The sequence below is a fragment of the Talpa occidentalis genome, unplaced genomic scaffold (assembly GCF_014898055.3).
Source record: "Talpa occidentalis isolate TD23 unplaced genomic scaffold, MPIMG_talOcc4v2.1 talOcc4.6, whole genome shotgun sequence".
NCBI classification, from domain to species: domain Eukaryota; kingdom Metazoa; phylum Chordata; class Mammalia; order Eulipotyphla; family Talpidae; genus Talpa; species Talpa occidentalis.
The window spans coordinates 54,260,032-54,285,108 of NW_023604972.1; the positions used below are offsets into that span (position 1 = coordinate 54,260,032).

General features: G+C 37.5%; 1 protein-coding gene across 5 annotated transcripts in view; it reads left to right on the plus strand.

Moving 5' to 3' along the window:
• Positions 1-8,586, plus strand: part of NUDT9 (nudix hydrolase 9) — a 52,688-nt gene extending 44,102 nt beyond the window's left edge. For 3 of the 5 annotated variants that reach the window (XM_037529740.2, XM_037529739.2, XM_054687840.1), the window contains one exon: positions 1,572-8,586. In XM_037529740.2, coding sequence (XP_037385637.1) covers positions 1,572-1,750 — 179 coding nt within the window. In that variant the 3' untranslated portion in view covers positions 1,751-8,586. The remainder of the gene's footprint in view (positions 1-1,571) is intronic. The other 2 variants (XM_037529737.2, XM_037529738.2) reach the window with 1 other exon arrangement.
• Positions 8,587-25,077: the final 16,491 nt, after the last annotated feature.

The following is a 25,077-nucleotide window of genomic DNA, read 5'->3' on the forward strand; positions in this document are numbered from 1 at the left end:
ACTGTTACCATTTTGGTTTATCTTTTAGACTTTGATTAGCTGTTTTTAAAATAAAAATGGACTTATACAGTACATGTTTTTTTGTTTCTTGATGTTTCACTTAAAAATATATTATGGGTATCTGTTCATAACAGCATGTGTAGATCTTCATCTTTAATGACTAGATGAGCGTCCATTACGTCATTGTCCCCTCACTTAATCTGAGTCCTATAGATGGAGAGGTTAGTTGTCCAATTTTTTCCTTTTGGTTATAGATAGTGTTGCTTTGAGTACTTTAACAGATTTATATGTTTATTTCCTTAGGATAAAATCTCAGAAATGGAATTGCTGCATTGCTTATGGTATCCTCAGTGCCTCCTACAGAATGGTTCATAGAGGCATCTGGATTTTTTTAAATGAATGGTCAATAAAGAGCATTTGTCTTTCAAGAGCTCTTGATAAACATTGCCAAATTGTCCTACAAAATGCCATTTACATTCTCAACAGGATTGAGAGTCTTTATTTTAAATTTTTAAGTAATTATAACTGAATATTTCAATAAATATGTTTACATAGTTATAAATATAATTATAAATATTTTATTTCATGGCATTGGGTTTGATGTCATCTTAGAGAAGTTCACTTTAAGATTATAAAATGACTCACCAATAATTATGATGTTTCACTTTTTCCATCTCTAATACCTATTAAATTTATTTTGACATAAAATTTAAAGCTCATGAAATGAGCTTTATTTTTTTAAGGAAAATAGTCTTACTTTTTAAAAGAAAAATTTTCTTTTTTTAAATAATTTATTCTTTTAATTTTGGTAACATTAGGATTTTCCCCATCAAGTATCATCACCATGGGTACCAGCCACCAAATCACCTTTAGTCCACCTCCAATGTGTTACCTTCCTGTTTATTCCTACTCCTTTCCTTCCCTTTTTATTCCTATTCCCTCTACCTTCTGCGGATGCTTCAGTTCTTTAGTCATTTTTCACAGGTTAACTTTTAAGGTTGTCTTTTTATGGTTCTTAGTTTGGTTTCTCTATATTCTGCATATTAGTGACACTATGTGGTATTTATTTTTTTTCTTCTGACTTATTTAATTTAGGATTATCTCTTCCAACTCCATCCATGTTGCTGCAAATGGAATGAGTATCTTTTTCGTTGCTGAGTAATATTCCATCATGTATCTATACCACATCTTTTTGATCCATTTACCCATTTTTGGACACTTACGTTGTTTTCTTATCTTGGCTATTGTAAATAGTGCTGCTATGAATGTAGGGGTGCAGGTTCCATTTCTAATTAGTGTTTTTGTATTTTTGGGGTAGATACTTAGGAGTGGAATTGCTGGGTCATATGGCTGATCTATTTACTGGCTCTCTTTACTGGGTGGTACCTCTACTTGAAATTTAGGAGCTTGGTTAAAATTTGGGCATTCTGGAATATTGCAGTATTTAATTCACTTGTCACCTAATAGAATGATTATTTAAGAGTATTTTTAGTAAGAATGCTTGAAATTACAGTTATAAATTACTTGAGTAAATGAATTTCTTTTTTGGTGGTTTTTGTTTTGGTGACCAGGTGAGATAATGGATAACCTTATCCTAGAAGCTGGAGATGATGCTGGAAAAGTGAAATGGGTGGACATTAATGATAAACTCAAGCTTTATGCCAGTCACTGTCAATTCATCAAAATTGTGACAGAGAAACGAGATGCACACTGGAGTGAGGACTCTGAGGCTGCCTGCCCTGCGTTATAACTTCCAATCTCCATGTACGCCAGAGGCTAACAAAGGAGCTTGTACTGAATAAAGACAAGAGCACCAAATTCATACTATGAAAGGGGCAGGGGAGTTCACTTGGGAAATATTTCGTTTATGTTCCAAGCAGTTTGTTTGTAAAAGGTATTACATCAGAATAAAATGAGTAAATATGTGACTGGAACACAGAATTTTCTGCTTTCCAGCCAAAACAAATGTAAATAATCTTTTTTTGTATTATATTTAAGCATGGCTTTAACCAAACTTAAATAACTCATGTTCTAGGAGGAATCATAATCTGATCAGCCATAACTTCTGCTGCCCATCTAGATCTTGTTTGTTCTTTTTCTCCACTGATATTATGAAGTCTGCAGGATGTACCTGTCACATAATACTCCTTTAGGAGGAGCATTGCTATTGTCTAATCTGATTTTAAATTATTTGCTTTGAATTTTGCATTATATGATCTTATTGAAGTTTATTTCTAAAATGAAAAGTTTATGTAAGTATTCTCGCCTTGAGTCATCAGTTTTATGAGTAAGTTTCAGTCACTGTTGTAGTCAGTAAAGATCAGTATCAATGTACAAGAGCCTATATTCTTTTTTTTTTTTTTTTTTAAGATTTATTTTAGTTTTATACAAGAGCTGGGGTAACACAGGCCAGCGGCGCGGGAGGGTGAGAGGATTCACCAGAGACAAAGCAGAGAGCGGAACAGGCAAATGACAGAATACTGCTGAGGGGAGCAGTGGGCAAGACAGGAGAGGTCTGCCGTGCCTTGTGGAACCCTCGCTAGCCTGTCGGGATCGAACCCGCACTGCGGAGGTTACAGACAGCCTCACAGTGTGGCATTCAACCCACTGCGCCACTGGGGAGGCCCCCTATATATATTCTTTTTATCAAAAATTTTGAATTTAAAATGTGTCCAGATTATTAGTAAGTTGTTATTTTTATTTCATTCTACTATAACTCATTGTCATAAATAATTAAAAATAGGTATTTAGAGAAGAATTGAAATCAGGTGGTGACAGAGGGAGGTCTTTGAGAATTTTTGTTAGGAAGGGAATATTAAGAATTAGAATTGGTTTCTGAAAACCAGTGTTAAATTTTAAATCCCAGAGGAAAGTTTATTGGTGTATAAGGTGGTCTTAGAGACAGTGGAGGGGAGGACACAGATCTTGTCCACAGATCAGTGGACACAGATCTTGTTCTACCTAAGATACCATTGGGAAATTTCATGATAGCCAGTCCTGTCAACCTTAGGTAGGCGCTATCACAGCTCCATCTTCATTCCCCTTGGACTGCAGATGAGACATCTGAAGGTAAAGAGGTATTGGGGATCGAGACATGGGTGTTCTTAGTTTTGAAATTAAAAAAAATTTTAGATACTTGGAAAAGGTTATTAGGCTTACACTATACCTAAGGGACAGAAGAAAGGCTTTTTCCTCCCATTAGTGTGAATATGAGTTTTGCTGAGAAACATTAGAATGATTTAAGGATGATGCCTCAAGCCCCTCTGAAAGAGTTATAAGGTTTATATATACAAGCTTTATTTTCTAAAATTCATAAAATCCTGGTTTTAGGGAATATGGTAAGGGACGTGTGCTTAACAAGGAAGACATGTCGTTAGATGAGAAATAGGATGACCTTCCAACATGAGTCTGATTCTGCTTTACTCTTTGGCAGGAAGAAATTGTTTCTTCCTGGCACAGAATGGATTTCTCTAAAATTGAAACTGCTTATAGAAGCTCTTGAGAAATTTTGAGCAATTCCCTGAAGAATGACATTTACTTAACATTCTTGATATATTTAAACTGACATTAAGAAAAATAAGTTTATATTAAGATTTATTCAAAGTATGGATGTAGCACATGTTCTACAGATAAATTCTTTAACACAATTAGGGTTGTCACTGGAATATTTACAAAGAAGACAGAATGATAAAACTCGTAAACTGTAGATAGAAATAATCTCAGGGCTGTAGGAATCCAGCACCATCTATAATGAAGAAAAATCAGATTAAAATTTTAGCTTAAGATATTTCTTGGGGAATATCTACTCATATTACTTAGTAATGTTGCCTTCATAATTTGCTTTTCTTATATTTTAGATATAAGAAATACTTTGTTTTTAAGAGATATTTAGTAAAATAAATAATAGTAATAGTTACCATTACTTTTTATATCACCTAATCCTCACAGCTAATCCTCATGTTAGGTAGTAGTATTTCTATTTCAAGGTGAAATTGTTACTTAGAATAAGTTGTCCCAAGATTAATTCAGTCAGGGACAAAGCTGGGATTTGAATCCTAGTTTGCATGGTTCTAAAACCTGTTTTCTGTCTTTTGTCTACTAAGGTTATGAATCTCTTATGATTTGTTATTTTAAGTATACAGTTTGGAAGATTATATATTCCTTAAGCATTACTTATGCTATCATTATTAATAGTTATGTCATTTAAGACTTGAGATGTAAGGGCCACATCTGATTTGACTTGTATTGTTGAAATTGCTTGAATATTTTTGGTCCAAAGACAATTTACTTGATCATATCTTGACTTGAGGACAAGTGGCCACAATCAGTAATTATCTTACCAGCAGGTATTCTTGAATTTTTGAAAACATTTCAAACTCAAATAGGAACATAAACTAAACTTACATAAGATGATAACTATCTAAAAAGCTAAGAATTCAGGCAGTAACTAAAGATGGCACTTGAAAACCTCAACCACTTTACAGGTTAAATGCTACTCTTTCTTATGGTATCAGGATTTCTGGCAGTTAGTATTGTTTTCAAAAATATTGGTTAAATTTTGGTAAATAAACTGATTTAAAAATAAATTCTCTGTAGAAAATGTTTCTAATTAATTTGATCATCAATAACACTTTCATCATTTTATTAAAATTACCAATATGGATACAGTCTGAAACTCATACTCTGAAGGCAAAAATATTTAAAGATGTGTAATAATGCTTGAAAGATTTCTGGAGATTTTACTAACCTCATATAGCTTCTGACAGTGAGAGAATTAGTTCTGTCAAAATAAACATACAGATTATAGTTACTATACAAAGGTATTTTTGCTATAATTTCTTTTTTGACTTCCCCTACATTTTTCGACTTTACCCACATCCCCTGTTTTATTTCATTAGTAATGGGTTAGATTTGGTATAATCGTGTTTTAGAAGGTAAAACTTTTTTCTGCAACTTTTTTCTGCAACATAGATTTAAATTTTTCCCATTTGATCTGATTTCAAGTATTTGAAATGATAAAAGAGATACTAAATAAGCACTTCAGAACAAAGAAATTACTATTCAGAAGCAAAACTTAACGAAATTCAGTATCTCAAAATTTGGATTGAGGATATTATGATTTATCAACTTTTCTCAAGGTAGATTCAAATAAATACAAACTATATAATTTTAATTGGCATTCATTCAGATATTTTAAAAAGGAGTATACCTTTTGGGTCTCTATTATGGGTATAATTTTAAGTGAAATCAGTTTTGGGTGAGAATCAAAATAGAAAATCAAGTTTTGTAACTTTTCTATCCAAGCTGCTGGCTTGTATGTTAAGGAGATGTGCACCTTTGAGATGAAGCCATTTCTAGGTTTGGTAGTTTCACAGCATGCTTACATCGCTGTTTACTCTGAATTGTTTGTAAGACAGAAATAAACTAGAGGTAAAATTTACTGTTTGAAATTTCTTAATCCCTTATTACATGTATTTATATAAATGGAAGTTATATTAAATACCATGAACATTAGGAAAGAATACCTTTTTAGAGCTACAGAAATTCTGATGTAAATAACGTGAAAGAAATTGAGTTTATGGCTCATGAGCTCTAATTTTTGTAGGTTAGTTGAATTTGATTCTGTCATATGTTTTTATAATTTAGAAGAAACATTCTTACCTTTCCTGAGGTTAAATGTCACTTGCTTTTATTAATATAATCATAGAAATAAAGTCTTACCCCAAATAAGTCCTAAAAACAAACAAAGAGATTATCTTAAGTACATAAAACAGATGTGTAGTTTATGATAGCTTAAAAATAAATATGGACTTACCCCTAGTTGGTTCAAAATAAAAGTGATTAACTGGGAAAGAAGAAAAAATATCAATTATTAGTGCTATCAATGTGTTACTTCTTACTTTTAAGGTAGTAATAAAAATATGCATGAAAATCTTTGTTTTTATTGAAAAGTTAATTCCATTTTACTGCTTGGTGTTTTATTTATGTGATTCAAGATTTTAAAATGAATACATAATATCTAGATTTAAATCCCTTAATTCACAGAAATATTTTCCTATAACTATTCAGTTTATCCAAAAGATAGGAAATTGATGTGAATGGTTAAGAAACTCACTGTATACTTCCTTAGAAGTGCTCTCTTTATTAAATGATACAAATTCCATTGTGAATGATACTTGAACCAAAATTTTAGTGCTACTATGAATACTTTACTTGGAGGGTTTGCTTACACTGCAGTTTCTTGGTCCTTCTGATTTAAGAGACTGGAAGCTTGCCCAAGAAATTGACCCCTCTATCAAGAAGGCCAACCATTTATTTGCAGAGTTGTCCATTCCAGAGTATATTTAAGACCATGTAAGCAAAACCCCGTCCCATAGGCAGTTCTTAGGCAAGAAAAATGCCCTGATGTCATGTTTATTCTCTTAGGATCCCTTTTCCTGCTCCTTTACCATAATCACTAAGAGAAAAAAAAAAACATCATCATGTAGATAAGACAGTTTTATAAATTATTATGTCAGTTTCTTGTCCAAGATGGATATGGGCAATAACACTTTGAAAAGTTCAGAAAAATAAAGTACGGGCCTCCCTGGTGGCCTAGGGATTAAGTCTCAGTGCTGTCACTGCTGGGCCTGATACTGATCCCCAGTCGGGGACCTAAGCCACACATGGCACAGCAGACCCCTCCTGTCTCCTCTGCTGTTCCCCTCAGCAGTGTATTTCAGTAATTCCTCCTGTTCTGCTCCCCACTCTGTCTCTGGTGAACTCTCTTACCTCCATGCCTCTGGCCTGTACCCCAATTTTTCTCAAAAAAAGAAAAAGTACAAATAGGTATAAATTAAATAGGTATGAAATTAAATGTTCAGATCTGGTAATTTGAATGAATCACATGGATCTATGGAGTCACTTGGAGATGACTTGGAGATTAATTTAGAGGGAAGTTCATACATTTTACCCAACTTCATGTGGTTATTTTAATTGTAAAGAGATTAGAATCTAGGCTTTCCAGACATAGGCCAACACTCTTGACCATATGTTGGTTCAAAGATGAACTTTCTAATTTTGTGATCATCAGTAGTTAATCATTGAAGGTAGTTTCCTAAAACAATTTTAGTTGGCGGTATGCTGGAAATTTTAAGTCTTGCCATTTGGAAATGAACTAGAATACCACTTGAATAGAGTGGATTGTGGGGAGAGCACTAGCTATTTCAACATAAAAGATTTAGGTACTTAGTTTTGTTCAGAGGCTATCCTTAATTTTAAATAGACCTTATTGAAGAATCTTGAAAAATTTTGTCTCAGGCACGCAAATTTTGTAACTGACATTTTTAGGAAATACTGTATGTCCCCAATTCCAAAATACTACCATTAAAATAGACCATTTGGGTTAAGCATTTTTTAAAAATATTTATTTATGTGTACAAGAGCTGGGGTGTAGGCCAGAGGTACGGGGTGGTGAGAGGATTCACCAGAGACAGAGTGGGGAGCAGAACAGGCAGATGTACTGAAATACACTGTGGAGGGGAGCAGCAGGCAAGACAAGAGAGGTCTGCTGTGCCATGTGGGCCAGCTGCTTGGCCAGGGATGTGCTGCAGTGGCTGCCGAAAGCTTCATAGTGCTGAGACTTAACCCCTTGAGCCATCAGGAAGCTCCCTAGGTTAAGCATTGTAAAGATAAATGAAATTCTCGATTAAATGTATCTTTTGTGAGATGTGCCTTTGATTTCAGAAAAGTTATGAGAAATGTGTTTTTAAAGAAATGGAATTTCTTTAATTTCTTTTTTTAGTGTTATCCTTTGTAACTCCAAGTACATTTCAGTGTTTTCATAAACAGATTCTAACATCAATAAAGGGCTTCATTAAAATGTTGAATTATGTGCATTTTGGTAAAAAAAATTTGTTGGGATTTAGATCTGATTGTCTTTATTGTATTAGGCGTTTATGTTAATGCTTCATTAGTGAAGGAATAACCAAACCTATTTCATCTCATAAAGGAAATTATTCTGTAACCTTAAGTCTTCTGACTTGTTACTTTTACCCTCATCAATGATAGAAGTTGTTTTGTTGATTTATAATTTGGATGAATTGAGTAAATAAGTGCTGAACTGTTCACATGATTATTTTTGGCTTTGAATTTAACTGTGCTTTCTTTCTAAATTTATTGGACTAAAAAAGCCAGTAATTTTCATATGATCTGGCTCTTATATAGGTTGTTGCATATAATATTTTTTATAAACTTTGTAGATTTTAACAATCTCCAATGTACTTACCGCTATGAGATCATTAATTGTCAGGACCTAGAACAAAAAGAAACACAATCAAGGAATTGTAATTCAACATTTTATCTCTTTTCATGTTGCATACTTTAGATTAGCTTGGTTAATAAAAACATGCTTTTCAGAATTCCTAGTGTTTCTAAAATTATGTCATTAAGATCCATTATTAACTAATACTTTAAGTACCCCACTTCCCCCATGTACTCCTCACCCCACCCTTTTCAACCTTGACTATCTCCAGAAACAATCCACATTTTCTTATGTGAGCTCCAAATGTTTCTTGGAAAGATCATTAAATGTATACTTACTAGCTTGGATAAAAGACTTTATTTTGGCATCACTTTTTTATGAAGAAACTTTAATGATATTTCCTATAGTTGTAATAGGAGTATTATTTAAAAATTTGAAGTTATAATACATAACTCTTTGTGACTAAGTCAGTTTTATCACATGTAATTATCAGTCATTCAGTAAAATCCTGTCAAAAGTAAAACTGAAATAACCCTTTTATACCATAACCATATCCTTAAATTTAGTTTTGAAATTTTAGGACAGGTTGCATTTTAATAAGGATGAATTTCCCCCATTAATGGCAGATGTGAGCATACAATCTTAGGGCTGAAATGGGCTTTATCAATCATCTGTTTTCATCATTTTATATTTTAGAAGAAAGTAAGAAACAAAGGTTACTTCAAGGTAAATGGCAGAGCAGGAGCTTGCAGATTATTTAATTACTTTTCCCTACTGCTCTGCAAGGTTTCCTCCACATGATTAAGGAAAAATTTCAGATCTTAGATAGTTTAGTACTTGTGATACCTGCACATTAAATGACTGAGATCTGTCAAAATATTAATAACTAAATCCTTCATAGAGAATGTTAACTATTAAGTCCTCTCCAATTAAGTCTAAAGAATTTTCAAATTTTTGTTTTGTGATAATTAAAATAACATTTTTGAGGGAAGCATAAGTATAATTACCTGATTTGGATCAAAAGGAATAGGAAAAGGAATAGGAATTGGAATCTACAAGGAAGGGAAAAAGTGAATTGTGAGAAAACAAAATTTGAATGTTTTATTTTGACTTTTTTCCTCATTTAATCATTTGCTTATCCATCCATCCATCCACCCACTCACCCAGCCAGGATTTATTAAGCAGTTTGTGCTTGCAGGGAGTCTATCTTTTATATGGTGGAGATTAGATTCTGGTGTATTTTAAATAATTTCTTTTCATTCATGGTGCTTATTTTGCTAATTTATTAAATCACAGTCCAGGAATTTGTCTTATATGTTGACAGTTCTTGCAAATCAATATTTCTCTATAGCACGGTTTCATTGATTGCCTGATTTTTAATACTATTTTGCCATCTGGTGGAAGGAAATCTTTCCAGTTCAAAGTTAATGGCTCTTTTTATCTATATAGATTTACATAATTTTAAACAAGATATTAACAGAGGTTCCCAAATTTTATTATTTATTTATTTATTTGGTTCCCAAATTTTAATTATAAAGGAAAACATCAGGATTTTGTGTTGTATGAAAGGAGAGGTTTACATTAATTAAAAAAATCTTACTGATTTCAGCCCAAAAGTGGGAAAACAATGTACTTTACACTCACTAGAACCAAAGAATAACAACTAATTATAAATGTAAGTACTTAGAAATTAATCGGCTAGGATTCAATGGGACATGTAAAAACATTAAAGGGAAAGAATGTTCCATTGAGGACTGTAATTTTAGTGACAAATTTCTAAAAGCCAACTTAAAGTTGACATAAACAGTTTGAAATAAATGAAGGAGATTATGTTTAGTTATAAATAAACTATTCAAAACTGTGTTTATATTTTAAAAATATTTAGATGATCCCACAAGGAGTTAAGCAAGACACTAATTTAAGATGTGTGTGAGCTTTCCAAAACATTGCTTAAATACAGTCCAAATTGAATGTGTCTTCAACTTGTAATGCAACCTTATCCTGATCATTCTTTGCCTGAATCACCTTGTCCTCAGGTTCATACCCATGCACTTGCTGTTCCCTCTGGCTGGAGTGCCCTATTCACCCCTCATCTTTCATCCTCTCATTCAGATACTACCCTTTCTGTGAATGAAATCTGTAACCCACAGCACATGTTGGCTTTGTATTTGCATTTAGAAGCACTTATCAAATTATGTGTTTTTTTCCATTTATGAATCTCATCAGGTTGTGAACTTACACTTTTTCTATATCTATATGTATATTATATAGTAGACACTCAGTAACTGTTAACTGAATGAATGTTATCTGTACCAGCAAAAGTGCTAGATGTAGAATGAGGGCAATTCTATTAGATGTTTAGCATTATTCTGGCCCTTACTAAACAGTGCTAGAAGAATACAGATATTAGGAGAGAGTGCAACAAGAACAGTACAATAAATGGCCTGTGAGGAAAAGCTATGAGAGCTGAAAAAAATCTTTTTAGAAAAAGCAGTAAGGCGATTTAGGAAAATAAAATGAATGAATATTATATGAATACTCTCATGAAGAATAAGTAGGCTTGCAGTGATAGTAACTCAGTATGGACACCTAGTTGAAGGTAAGTATAGAGAGACATTGAAATGAGTTATTGAGATTTGGAGGGAAATTTGCTAGCTCCCATCACATTCCACCACTACTGATGACTAGATGAACCTAGCCACCTCTAAAAACCTAATATTTCTGTATCAAAATTTGGAAACTTTCACAACCACTTTTCAAATAATACATACTTTTGCAATTTGAAATTCCCCAAGCCCATGCTTACTGGGGGCCGTGGTGGTGGTGGAAGAAATGGGATCGGAGGAAAAAACGGTGGTCCTTGTAGTGGGTAAAAGTTAAATCTCTGATAAAAGAAAGATGATGTTAGTCATTTTAGATAATTGCAGACTTTTAAAATGATAAACACATCATTTGAAAATACAATTAGAAGTTTACCTGTTCACTGGAACTCCCTCCAGATTGCTGAAACTTGTAAAACAATAACAGCAACAACAGGTAACAAGGTAAATCAAGACAAGGCAATATGTTACTTGTTACAGACAGTAACAAGTAACTCTCTGTAATTAACAACTAACTCTTGGTAACTGTATTCTAAATGAGAATAGTTAACAAGTCATTATTGCGCATTATATCCATCAGCAGTGTAGCTTCACTTCTGAAATAAAAGTTGAGTATCTAATAAAAATTGACTTAATTTTGTCTAGTGAATTAGTCACAAACTTTTTGTCTTAAAACTTATTTCCAAAGAATTTATATTTCTTCAGTTATATATTGCATCTCTTTTCCTTTGTTCGAGCAATGTCCCTGTTTAGAGCTTAGCATTATTAAGTTCGAAGTGAAGTGAGTGTGAAAGAGTAAATTTAATTTTTGTTTCTGCAAACACAGGTTTTGAAAGCTCTCTCACGTCTTTGAAAAGCTCCTTTGTTACAAGCTTGCTCCCTCCTTGGTGCCCTGGATATTTAGACTGTAATAAACAGATTAGACTCAGTTTCATTTGCATAGATGTGGAGGCCTGGCTGTAGTCAATAGTCAAATGAAATAGCTTGGGATGAAGGAACTGGAACTGGAACTCAACTCAAACTGCATAATTAAGACCTGGGTCACTGTGGAATACTTGTACTATGTTACTAGGTTTATTTGAGAGCTTAGGTTTCAACTGGGGCTCCTGAGTGCTTTTGATACATTTTTATCCTCTTAGGTAGTTCTTATTTTGGTTTGGGAAAACTCTTGGCTGAGGGAGAGTAGTAAATTCCTAGTTTTGTGACTTTCCTGGACAATACTATCCCCCTTTGTGGAAATGAGAAGAGGTAAGTTATCTAACCCAGAAACAACGTCTATAAGACATAAGTGGAGTCCACGCCAGAGGCGGAGTACTCACGGGGATGGGCAAGGCAATGGCAGTGCTCAGAAGGCCAGCCAATATGAGGAGGTTCATTCTGAAGAAACAGTCTGGAATTGAAGTGATGGAGACCAGCTCCAGCTAGAAGTCGTGTCAGGGATCTCAGAAAGGAGAGGACGGAGTCGGTGAAGTCTTTTCTCTTTCTCGGAGGGCTGAAGGGAAGTGGAGCGAGGTAGAAGTGAGGAAGACACAGACACCTTATTTCGTGCAAGTATCTCCTGCTGAGGGTCTCAGCGGGTCTTTATTTATACCTTAATGAGAACGGTGGGATTACATCAGCGTAAACATTGAAGCAGAGCAAAGACAATCAATACATATTTTCTCATGATCATGTAAAGACTCCCTTGGCCTTACACCTACAGAGGCCTACAGAGGCCATTTCTTTGGTAACCTAAGAACAATTAGTTTCCTAGGTACAGCTCATTTACTAGCATGATCAATCATACAAGACAGCACAACATTTGGCAACAATTAAACTTTCCCAATTACAAAGTGGGTGTAAAATTCCTATTGTATATACAATTACTAAAGTCAATCTATCTCCTAGTACTCAATTAACTTGGTTAATATATTGATTACTTCAAAGTGGTCTAAAACAACTCATCAAATCTATGGAAGTTCTACTGAAGTCTAACTCCTAACTAGAAATTCCTAACCTCCACATGGCCTGAGAACAATTGACCTCTTGCAAACACCAGGAAATGTACTGCTGGTGCAAACATGCTATGGCTTCCAAGCACAGTTGGTTCAGGGCAGCTTGTTCTGCATAGTTCTCAGGGCCAAAACATTTCTTTCCTAACTATACCTTTAGCAATTTTTACTTCTTTTGTGATAGTTCATGCATAAGAACAATAAGCTAATTGTCACCTGGGTCCACGAATTAGGTTTTCACAGGCCAATTTATAACTAACTTACTTCAGCATTAACCAAGAACAAAGAGGAGAGCATTAGCAGGCGTTGCCATGGACACTCCCTAGTTCAAATCTTCTTTGGGAAGTGCAAGAACTTCCTTCTTCTGGGAAGTACAACTTTCCCTCTTCGGGGGAGCACAGGAACTCCCCGCTTCTCGGGAGTCTACCCCAATGCCTGGACCTTGTCAAGAGAAAGCATGGGAGGCGCAGCCTGCCGCATTGAAGGGTTAGGAGATCGGTTTTAGTTTTTTCCTAAGTACTATTCCCATTGTGGAACCAAGCATAAGTATTCATAGCCATTGCTTTGTGTAACTGCCATTTTACAATTTAAGGTTTTGCTGGGTAAAGACTGCATTCCAGAGATAGTTTGGACCCTCACTCCACCCTTACTCTCTGGTCACCAATGAGGGTGAACTTGCTGTAATTGGAGCTGCAGGTTGGAGCTGCATGTTGGCCTGGCCAGTCAGCTTAGAATGATAGCCTGGCAAAGTTGGAGAACGCATCCTTGTAGCCAATGAGTAACTGCCAGCATAATTTAACCTTATTAAAAGACCCCTGCTTCCTTTGTCCCGGGCTCTCGGTATCTGCCACTGCGTTGGTAGGTGCCGTGGACCAGGACTCGAGTCTGAAATAAACTCCCTTTTGTGTTTGCATCAGCTGTCTTTGGGTTCTTGGAGGCTATGCTCGCCGAGTCTGCAGACCTTGGGCACAACACCATTGTAAACTGACTGGCGAGAGTTTTGAAATAGTGTCCAACATCTCATTTCCATAGTTAAAATCTTAAAGCTAAATTCTGCTCTAGATTTCAGGTTTTGTAAGCCTAGAACAATGCTTTTGAAATTTTGAATGCCTTTAACAAAACATGCCTTTTTTTTGGTCATACTCTTCTTATCATCTCGTAGTTCAAACTATTACCTGTGTGCTCCCTGAAGTTATTTGAATTGTGATCTCTACCCACATATATTCAAACACCAGGGTCATACTATGTTTTCTATAGGGGATGTAGCACCACAGATTTAAGTGAGATTTCTCATGTAATATACCAATAAATCCATTTTTAGCTTTTACTGCCATGAGACTTACCAAGGTTTGATATGATTTGGATGCTACTATTGACAATTACAATTTCTCAGGAGGAAATGATACAGGATAATCTTGTAAGGTATAATGGTAGGCAGAGAATAAACACAGTCTGAACAAATTTGATAAAGTAAATCTATGTGGCCAGCTGATTCCAGAAACAAATCTTTTTATGGTTCTAAATCATATATCATTCAAATTAACTTACCTTGTGAATTTCAAACCAGATCACTATTCTGGCATTGAATTTTGGAATAAAAATCAACATGATCACATTCTTACTAATACTCATTCCCAGCACTGGAAGCAAGACATATCATATATATAACATTTCAGCTATTTTACATGCATTTGAAACTCAACTGATTTATCTTCATAACCATTTTACTTTGCTTGAATTTAGACAGTTTTCCCACTTATCTTTCTTTTTCATGTTTTTCCTTCTAGATTCAATCTTCTGGATTCAAACCCTTGAATTTTTTCCCCCTTTTTACAAGTGGACCTACTAGAAAGCATTAAAGTATCCAACACAAGAATATTTTATATTCTTTTACTGCGTGTTATAGAATCAGTCCAAATTGTACTGTATCTTTTCAATTACCTTTGCTTCCAGTGACCCTCGGAGCAATGGATTCAAGTAGCTGTGTGATCACCTAGAATGCCTCTGCCCATCTAGTATTTAAGCCATGTTGCTAATGCCTTTGTGGTCAGGGGCACTATGAGTCACCAAATTCAGGCTACACTGAATAGCTGATTGCAGACTAGAAGCTCCAACTTATATTTAATTACAGAGAGATAGGCTTACAGAAATACTGAGAAAATAATTTTGTCTCTTGGACTGGGATTAGAGAATGTATATATCACAAACAACTCATAATTAAAAATTGTGACCAGGAAAAATATTACCGTGCTTCTACAGGTCATCCAGGGCAGCTATATACATGGAACCTTAACTATAGGAAATATAAGGCTCTGAAGTTTAATTAAAATTTGATATTGTTGATTAAATATTTTTATTTCAAAGTGAAAATTATTTTTGAGTGAAGCATTTTTAGCAAACACTATGTCAGTGTCTTTAGCATTAAAATTACCTTTCACTTTTCCAAAACATTTAAAATATTTAAAATGGTAATTTATTTTTTTTTTTTTTTTTTAAATATTAAATTTTATTTTTATATTCCCCCATACAATTGCAAACGCCCCATTCTGACCCCAATCCTTCCCCTCCCGCCCCCACCCCCCAAAAAGTGTCTCTGGTTCATAGTTTTTTTGTTGATTTTGATTTTCACTTTCTTATATTCATTTTCCTGGTCCCTTATTTAAGTTTTCTAGATTCCTGCTATGAGTGAGACCATCCGGTATTTTTCTTTTTCTTTTTGGCTTATTTCGCTGAGCATGATCCCTTCCAGTGCCATCCATGTTGCTGCAAATTGCATGTGTTTATCTTTTTTGAATGCTGAGTAATATTCCATGGTATATATGTACCACATCTTCTTGATCCAGTCATCTATTTTTGGGCATTTGGGTTGTTTCCAAAGCTTAGCTATTGTAAACAGTGCTGCTATAAACATAGGGGTGCAGGTGCTCTTTGGAATTGATGTTTCTGTGTCCTTTGGGTAAATACCTAGGAGTGGAATTGCTGGATCATATGGAAGCTCTATGTTTAGTAGGTCCAGAAATCTCCACACAGCTCTCCATAGTGGTTGGACCAGTTTGCACTCCCACCAACAGTGCACAAGAGTTCCTTTTTCTCCACACCCTCGCCAACATTTGTTGTTGCTAGTTTTTTTAATATGTGCCATTCTCACTGGTGTGAGATGGTATCTCATGGTAGTTTTGATTTGCATTTCCCTGATTACAAGTGATGTTGAACATTTTTTCATATGTCTGTTGGCCATTTTCATTTCCTCTTCAGAGAAGTTTCTTTTTAGCTCTTCTGCCCATTTTTTGACTGGATTATTTTCTTTGTTGTTGCTGAGTCTCATCAGCTCTTTGCAGATTTTTGTGATCAGTCCTTTATCATTAGTGTTGGGTGCAAAAATGTTCTCCCAGTTGGTGGGGTTTCTCTTTGTTTTTGTTATTGTCTCTTTTGCTGTGCAGAAGCTCTTTAATTTGATGTAGTCCCAGCTGTTTATCTTTCTCTTCACTATCACTGCTTTGGGTGATGTGTCTTTAAAGATGTCTTTGATGTGCAAATCCCGTAGTGTTTCGCCTATATTTCCTTCTATGTATTTTATGGTTTCAGGTCTTATGTCTAGTTCTTTAATCCATTTTGAGTTGATTTTTGTGTATGGTGTGAGGTAGTGGTCAAGCTTCATTCTTTTGCATGTAGCGACCCAGTTTTCCCAGCACCATAAAATGGTAATTTAAATCTAATATTTTCAAATACAATTTTACTGTCCCTAACAAATTTAAAATTAGAAATTTGGTTTTTATTAGTTAAGACTTTCATATTTTCTTGCAGCTACACATAAAAAAAAAAAATCTGAGATTGGAATTATTTCTAAAATTACTTCCATAGTTAAAAAAAATTATAGAAATCAAATTTGGTTAACCAAATTGAACTTATGTATTTAGAAATTACATTGTGTTACATGGTGGTTAGGAACAAGGGACTCATTATGCTAAGGAAAGATGTAATGAGTAAAACGTAAAAGTTAATCAGAAATTATTCTGATACAAAACCAAATTCTTTTGTAAGAATCCTTTAGGTAAAATTCCAAGGGACACATTCTTTAAGTGACCATTACATACAAGGCTCTAAACAATGATAACAACAGATTTTTGATTATTTGAAAAAAATAAAGACAATTGCACGTATAGCTTTTATTTCATATAAGAAAAAAATTATGGGGCCTCCCCGGTGGCGCAGCGGTTGGGCGCTGGGTTGCGAAGCTGCCTGCAGCCTCTGTGGCGCCGGTTCAATCCCCGGCTGCTCCCCGGCCACCAGAGGAGGGTCCCACATGGCGCACAGACCTCTGCTGCTGCCTGCTGCTCCCCTCAGCAGTGTCCTTCGGTCCTTCTGCCTGCTCTGCTCCCTGCTCTGGCTCTGGTGAATTCTCTCACCCTCCCGCGCTTCTGACTGTACCCAGTGCATGTATAAACAAAACAAACAAACAGAGGGGGGCGGAGCAACATGGCGGCGAGGAGACGCTGCGAGTAAGATCTCCCATTAAAAAAAGTGAATAGGGAGGAAAAGCGGCAGGTCCCAGTGAGAACTGGGACACGGAAGATAAACGGGTGACGCCAGCGAACTGCCTGAAGAAGAAACTGGCCATAAAAGAGGACTAGAAGGGAGGGAAGCGCAGAACCCTGCTCCCCTCCCCCGCCCACAGAGGCGGCACTCTCCGACCGGCAGAGAGGAGGAAACAACACACCAAAACGGCCCACAAGAACAAACTGTAACAGGGTGGTCCCCAGGAAAGGGGGAGGTTCCAGGTTCCCTGCCCCACCCAAGGGAGGGTGGAGCTGAGCAGGAAGAGGAGAAGCTGGAGAAGAGACTGAGGAAAGAAGCAGGATGGAGCCAGGAGACCTGGAGGAGGCACATGGAGCCTAGAGACACGTGAAGAAGCTGCGCTTGTCTTTTGGTCGTGGACGGGGTGACACAGATGTGGGTGAGACCCATGGGGAGGTGACAATGGCAGCTTTTATCTTGATGTTGATTTTGCTCTTTTCCTTCTGGGCTTGTCCAGTTGTTTGTGACCCTTTTCTGTGGGTCTCCACTGGAAGATGCTTTAGACTTGTGGCAGGCCTTGGGGCCTTGCTCTGGGCCAATCCCATATGGATGGACTTTTACCCACGAGGGGATGGGTAACTTTGGGTGCTTCATTTAGAAACTAGACTCTTTGCCTTACCTGTGTTGTTTCCTAGTTTAATTAAAGTTCCTTCCCATTAAAGTCTCCTATGTTTTGTGTTGATGCGGCGGATGGCAGAACCCATGTAGAATAGGCAGGTTTGTGGGGCTTGGGCTGCCCCTCTCCCTGTCCTATAACAGATTTGGCGTCCAACGTGATTTAGGACAGAGCCATCCGTGGTTAGTCAGCCCCATGGGAAATTGGGCTTCCCTATGGCACTGGCTACTATAAGCGCAAATGTGATTTTTGGTTTCTCCAGTGTGTTTGTTTCATATGTCGATTTGCTGTTGAAAAACTGGCTTGGGCTTTGTGAAGATTCTGCGTGTTTGTGTGTAATTTGTTTGTAGTGACTTGCTAAGAGATTTTAATTTGTGGAAATTGTTCTGTGCTAGTTTCACTCAAAAGATTAGGCAGTACGTTGGACCATGTGGCCAGATCAAAGATGGCGTCTGAGGCCACTTGGCGGGCTCTTGTAAAATTCAGAGGTTTTTGTTGCTAGGACTTTGGAACTTTTTTTTTCTTTCTTTTTGTAATCTCTGCTGTCTCATTAGCATTTCTAAAGACAATAATGGTTCTGTGATACCTTGCTTTGTCTTTGGCTACTTCCTGCTCTCTGCCTGATGGATTTTGCAAGCCATTTGTGGAGCAGTGGTGTTTAAATTAGCAAATTTATGCCTGGGTGTTAAGGAAAGAGTAGCCTTAAGCAGTAACTGGTAATTGCTGGTAGCCTTGATGGATTCTTGGAGGTAACTTGAATTTTTGCAAAGTCTGGATCAGAAAAATTAACAAGATTTTGTCTGAGTCTGAAAGGATTTGCTGCTGTGAATTTTGTCTACACAATTTGTTTTGGGCATGTTTGCCATTTTGAATACTGGATTTGTTCAATTGCTGGTGCAAGACAAGATTCTAAGTTTCTGCTTCCTACTGAGGAAGGTCTGTTATGGAAAGCACTTTTTAGGGTGCATCATGTAACTGTACCAGGTTTTCATACCTGTGTTGTTGTTGTCCCTCCCTAGTGTGGGGGAGGTGTAATCTGTGCTTAGATGTTTAATCTGCTCTTTCAGCTTCTGTCCCAGAGTGGCTAACAGAAGTAAGGAGATGACTCCTTTTAATTGAAAGTTAATTACTAATAATTTGATTTTGCTTTTTCAGGTTCTATTCCAGGAAACCCAAGGAGTGCCTGCTTGGTGGCTAACAAGAGATGACTCCTTCTGCTTAAAAGTTAACTGTTACTTTTATTCTTTCAGTTGCTGTACAGAATACCCCAGGATTGCCTTCTAATAAAAAGTCTTCAACACTGAAAACCCTAAGGTGATAAACAAGGTCATGTAACTCTTGTGATTAATAAAACTTTTCCTTCCTATTTCCAAAGTCTTAGGTTTATAGGATGACAACTGGAAATTTTTCTGCCAGCAACACTCCATTTTTTTTTGGACTTTGATATTTTTTTTCTGAGTCTATGGAGTAAAACATTCATAGACAATGCTGCTGACTAATTGTTGCTTCTCTTACACACATTGTAACCCTAAAAAAGACTGTCTCCTAAGACTACACCCTGAAATTGTGCCACCATAGATATGGTGGAATAAAAATTAAAAGGGGGGATTGTAACAGGGTGGTCCCCAGGAAAGGGGGAGGTTCCAGGTTCCCTGCCCCACCCAAGGGAGGGTGGAGCTGAGCAGGAAGAGGAGAAGCTGGAGAAGAGACTGAGGAAAGAAGCAGGATGGAGCCAGGAGACCTGGAGGAGGCACATGGAGCCTAGAGACACGTGAAGAAGCTGCGCTTGTCTTTTGGTCGTGGACGGGGTGACACAGATGTGGGTGAGACCCATGGGGAGGTGACAATGGCAGCTTTTATCTTGATGTTGATTTTGCTCTTTTCCTTCTGGGCTTGTCCAGTTGTTTGTGACCCTTTTCTGTGGGTCTCCACTGGAAGATGCTTTAGACTTGTGGCAGGCCTTGGGGCCTTGCTCTGGGCCAATCCCATATGGATGGACTTTTACCCACGAGGGGATGGGTAACTTTGGGTGCTTCATTTAGAAACTAGACTCTTTGCCTTACCTGTGTTGTTTCCTAGTTTAATTAAAGTTCCTTCCCATTAAAGTCTCCTATGTTTTGTGTTGATGCGGCGGATGGCAGAACCCATGTAGAATAGGCAGGTTTGTGGGGCTTGGGCTGCCCCTCTCCCTGTCCTATAACAAAACGACGCAGCAAGCGGGACTGTGAGCGGAAAGGAACTATTTCAGCCACCACACCCCGTGAACGGGAGCTGAGGCGAACCCTGCAGGATCCGCTGCGGCGGTGAGCGAACGGCTCCGGGCGCCATTAGAGAAGAACAAAGACCCCGGGAGACCCGCACACAGCCCGGGCTGCCGGTAAGCTGGCGCGGAAACGCGGCGCGCTCGGGGAGCTTGAAAAGCAAGTGCAGACCTGGATCGCGGCTGCCCAGGTCCCCGCGCCTGCGACCTAGGCTTGCGGGGAGACGACCTAGGCTTGCGGGGAGACGCGCGGAGGTCCTCACTAACGTGAAGGTCCCTCCCTGAGTGAGCAGGAACCAGGCGCCCAGGCACGGGAGCTGTGCAAAAGGCGCCATTCCCTCGCCACTGAACTGGGCTACAGCCCGCGTCCTGGAACTGAGGGCTTTGAACTGAGACCCGGGGCACGAAAATTCGGGGCGTGGTTTCTCCACGACGGTGGGGCACAAGGCAGACACAGCACCCCAAAGCTGTTGAGGTGTACCCTACCATTCCCGCTCTGTTCCCTGTCCCACGGGGTGGGGGGAGGCGAAAAACAGCCCCCCAAGGACAATAGGAGAGATCTCTGGCGCCACCTAGCGACCAGGAAAAAAAAAAGTCACTAACACCCTATAAAACAGGACATTTCTTAAGACTGCTTGAAAAGGGCAGAAGGTTTCTGGAGGACCCAGTGGCCAGCCGGGAAGTTATTCCACGCCAGGCCCCTTCCGACCAGCAGTCTGAGCCCACAGAGGGAGCAGGCACCCACGTCCGGGGCAGACCGGGTGCGCAGAAGAGTGTGCCTGAAACCGGAGGCGCAGGGACTGCATCCCGCTTCGCCATTTGAGAACAGGGACATTTCTTCAGTAAAAACTGCCTAAAACCAGCAGAAAGCTCCCCCAGAAGACAGAGATGGCTCCTGGAAGAGCCAGAGGGGAGCGGAGAAGTTCACCCAAGATGTCAGTCAGTCCGAGCAACACAGTGTCCCAACGCATACGACAAATTAGAAAACAGACAGTAGGGAGTAGAAGAACCACACGCAACCTAAAAACTCCTCAGGAAAGAAGCACACCACAAAAAGAAAACCACTCCCCAGATTGCAACGACAGCAACTTGGAAGAACTTCTGAGCCTTCCAGAAAGAGAATTTAAAATTGCCATGATTAAAAAAGTGATAGATCAGAAGAAGGAAATTGAGTCCCTAAAGAGGGAAGTAAGAGAAATGCAGGAGATCAAAGAATTAATGGAGGAACTAAAGAACTCTGGGAAAAGCAATGAAAGCAGAATAGATGAAATGGAAGAACGAATAAGTAATCTTGAAGACACAGAAATAAAAAGAACCAAAACAGAAAAGGAAAGAGAAGTACAAAGGAAAAAGAATGAAGAAAGACTTCGGGAACTATCTGACTCCATGAGGAAAGGAAATATAAGAGTTATAGGAATTCCAGAAGGAGAGGAGAGAGATGTAGGAACAGAGAAAATATTCATGGATATAATTGAAGAGAACTTCCCAAATGAGAAGAAGGAGCTGAAAATTGATATACAAGAAGCAAGAAGAACACCAAACTTCCACGACGAAAGGAAAAACACAGCAAGACACATAATAGTAAAGCTCCCAAGAATCCAGGACAAGGAAAAAATAATGAAGCTGACAAGAGGGAAGAAACAGATAACATTCAAAGGAAAACCAATCAGGCTGACATCAGACTTCTCTGAAGAAACACTACGGGCAAGGAGAGAGTGGAGGGACATAGTCAACAGACTCCAAGAAAACAGATGCCAACCAAGAATACTCTATCCCGCAAAGCTCTCTTTCCTCCATGAAGAAAGAATATGGACCTCCCCAGACAAAGAGAAACTCCGGAATTTCATTGCGACTAAACCCCCACTCCAAAAAATACTACAAGGAATCCTAAAGCCAGAACCTCAGAGGGACGAATAACAACGAAAGAAGACCAAAAAAAAAAAAAAAAAAAAAAAAGTTATTAAAAGAATAAATAAATAAAATCAAAGGAAAGACAAACATAATGGCAAATACAGATGCTAACATATCAATATTAACTCTAAATGTAAATGGACTAAACTCTTCAATAAAAAGACACAGAGTTGCAGCCTGGATTAAGAAACAAAACCCAACCTTTTGCTGTCTCCAGGAAACACATTTAGCTACAAAAGATAAAAATAGGCTCAAAGTCAAAGGATGGAAAACAATCCTACAAGCAAATGGGCCAAAAAAGAAAGCAGGAACAGCTATACTTATATCAGATAAAACAGACTTCAAACTCAAAAAAATAAAAAGAGACCCCAATGGTCACTACATTATGATTAAGGGGACAATACTTCAAGAAGAAATAACACTCATTAACATATACTCACCAAACGAAGGAGCACCAAAATATATCAGACAACTGTTGTCCTCTCTGAAAACAGACATCAGAGAAAACACATATGTAGTGGGAGACTTCAACACACCACTATCAACAATGGATAGATCAACAAGACAAAAAATAAGTAAAGAAACTAAAGCTCTAAATAAGGACCTAGAGCATTTGGGCTTAACAGACATCTATAGAACACTAAACCCAAAAAAAAACGGAGTACACATTTTTCTCAAGCGCACACGGATCATTCTCCAGGATCGATCACATACTGGGGCACAAGACAAACATCAACAGATACACCAAGATTGAAATCATACCAACCATCTTTTCTGACCACGAAGGCATCAAACTAGAAATAAATCATAAAAAGAAGGCAAGGAACTATCCTACCTCATGGAGACTAAAAGCCACACTACTGGAAGACCACTGGACTAACGAGGAGATCAAAGAAGAAATTAAAAAATTCTTTGAATTGAATGACAAGGAGGACACCAATATCCTAAATGTATGGGATGCAGCAAAAGCAGTAATAAGAGGAAAATATATAGCAATAGAAGCTCACATCAAAAAACAAGAAAGAACTCAAAGAAACAACCAAATCTCGAAGATCAAAGATCTAGAAAAAGAACAACAAAAAAGCCCCAGAACCAGTAGAAGAAAAGAAATAATAAAAACCAAAGCAGAAATAAATGAAATTGAAACTAAAAAAACAATCCAAAAGATCAATGAAACCAAGAGCTGGTTCTTTGAAAAAATAAATAAAATAGACAAACCCCTAGCCAGGCTCACAAAGGAAAAAAGGGAGAAAGCACAAATACACAGAATCATAAATGAAAGAGGAGAAATCACAACGGACACAGCAGAAATCAAAAGAATAATCAGTAACTACTATGGGGCCTCCCTGGTGGCGCAGCGGTTGAGCGCTGGGTTGCGAAGCTGCCGGTGACCTCTGCGGCGCCAGTTCGATACCTGGCTGCTCCCTGGCCACCAGAGGAGGGTCCCACATGGCGCGCAGACCTCTCCTGCCGCCCGCTGCTCCCCTCAGCAGTGTACTTCGGTCCTTCTGCCTGCTCTGCTCCCTGCTCTGGCTCTGGTGAATTCTCTCACCCTCCCGCACTTCTGACTGTACCCAGTGCATGTACAAACAAAACAAACAAACAAATAAATAAATAAATAAAACATGCCTCTATTTAAAAAAAAAAAAAAAAAAAAAAAAAAAAGAAAAAAAAAAAAAAAATCAGTAACTACTATGAACAGTTATATGGAAACAAGTTCAACAATCTAGAGGAGATGGACAAATTCCTACAACTCTACAATCACCCAAAGCTAGATAAAGAAGAAATAGAACACCTAAACAGACCAATTACAAGCAGCGAAATTGAAATGGTAATCAAAAAACCTCCCCAAAAACAAAAGCCCAGGACCTGATGGATTTACAAATGAATTCTACCAAACATTCAGAGACGAATTAGTGCCTATCCTTCACAAACTCTTCCAAAAAATTGAGAAGGAAGGGACAATACCAAACACGTTCTATGAAGCCAATATTACACTAATACCAAAACCGAATAAGGACAACACAAAAAAGGAAAACTATAGGCCAATCTCCCTAATGAACACTGATGCAAAAATCCTCAATAAAATTTTAGCTATCAGAATCCAACAATGTATCCATAAGATAATTCACCACGACCAAGTTGGATTCATTCCAGGGGCACAAGGATGGTTTAACATCCGAAAATCAATCAACGTTATCCAACACATCAACAAAAAGAAATATAAAAACCATATGATAATATCAATAGATGCTGAGAAAGCTTTCGACAAAGTGCAACATCCATTCCTGATAAAAGCCCTTGAAATTCTTGGGATACAAGGGACATACCTCAACATCATAAAGGCCATCTATGACAAGCCAACAGCCAGTATCATTCTCAATGGTGAAAAGCTGAAAGCAATTCCATTAAGATCTGGAACAAGACAAGGATGTCCACTCTCACCACTGCTTTTCAATATAATACTGGAAGTCCTAGCCAGAGCAATAAGACAAGAGAAAGACATACAAGGAATCCAAATAGGAAAAGAAGAAGTCAAACTATCACTATTTGCAGATGATATGATAATATACATAGAGAACCCCAAAATCTCCACAGAAAAACTAATTCAACTCATCAATCAATTCAGTAAAGTGGCAGGATACAAAATCAACACGCAAAAGTCAGTAGCCTTCCTATACACAAACAATAAATCTGAAGAAGAAGAAATCAAAAAAACCACCCCTTTTATTATCGAAACAAAAAAAATCAAATATTTGGGAATAAATCTAACAAAAGAGGTAAAGGACCTATACAAAGAAAACTATAAAACACTGTTAAAAGAAATAGAAGAAGACACAAAGAAATGGAAAGACATCCCCTGCTCATGGATTGGAAGAATA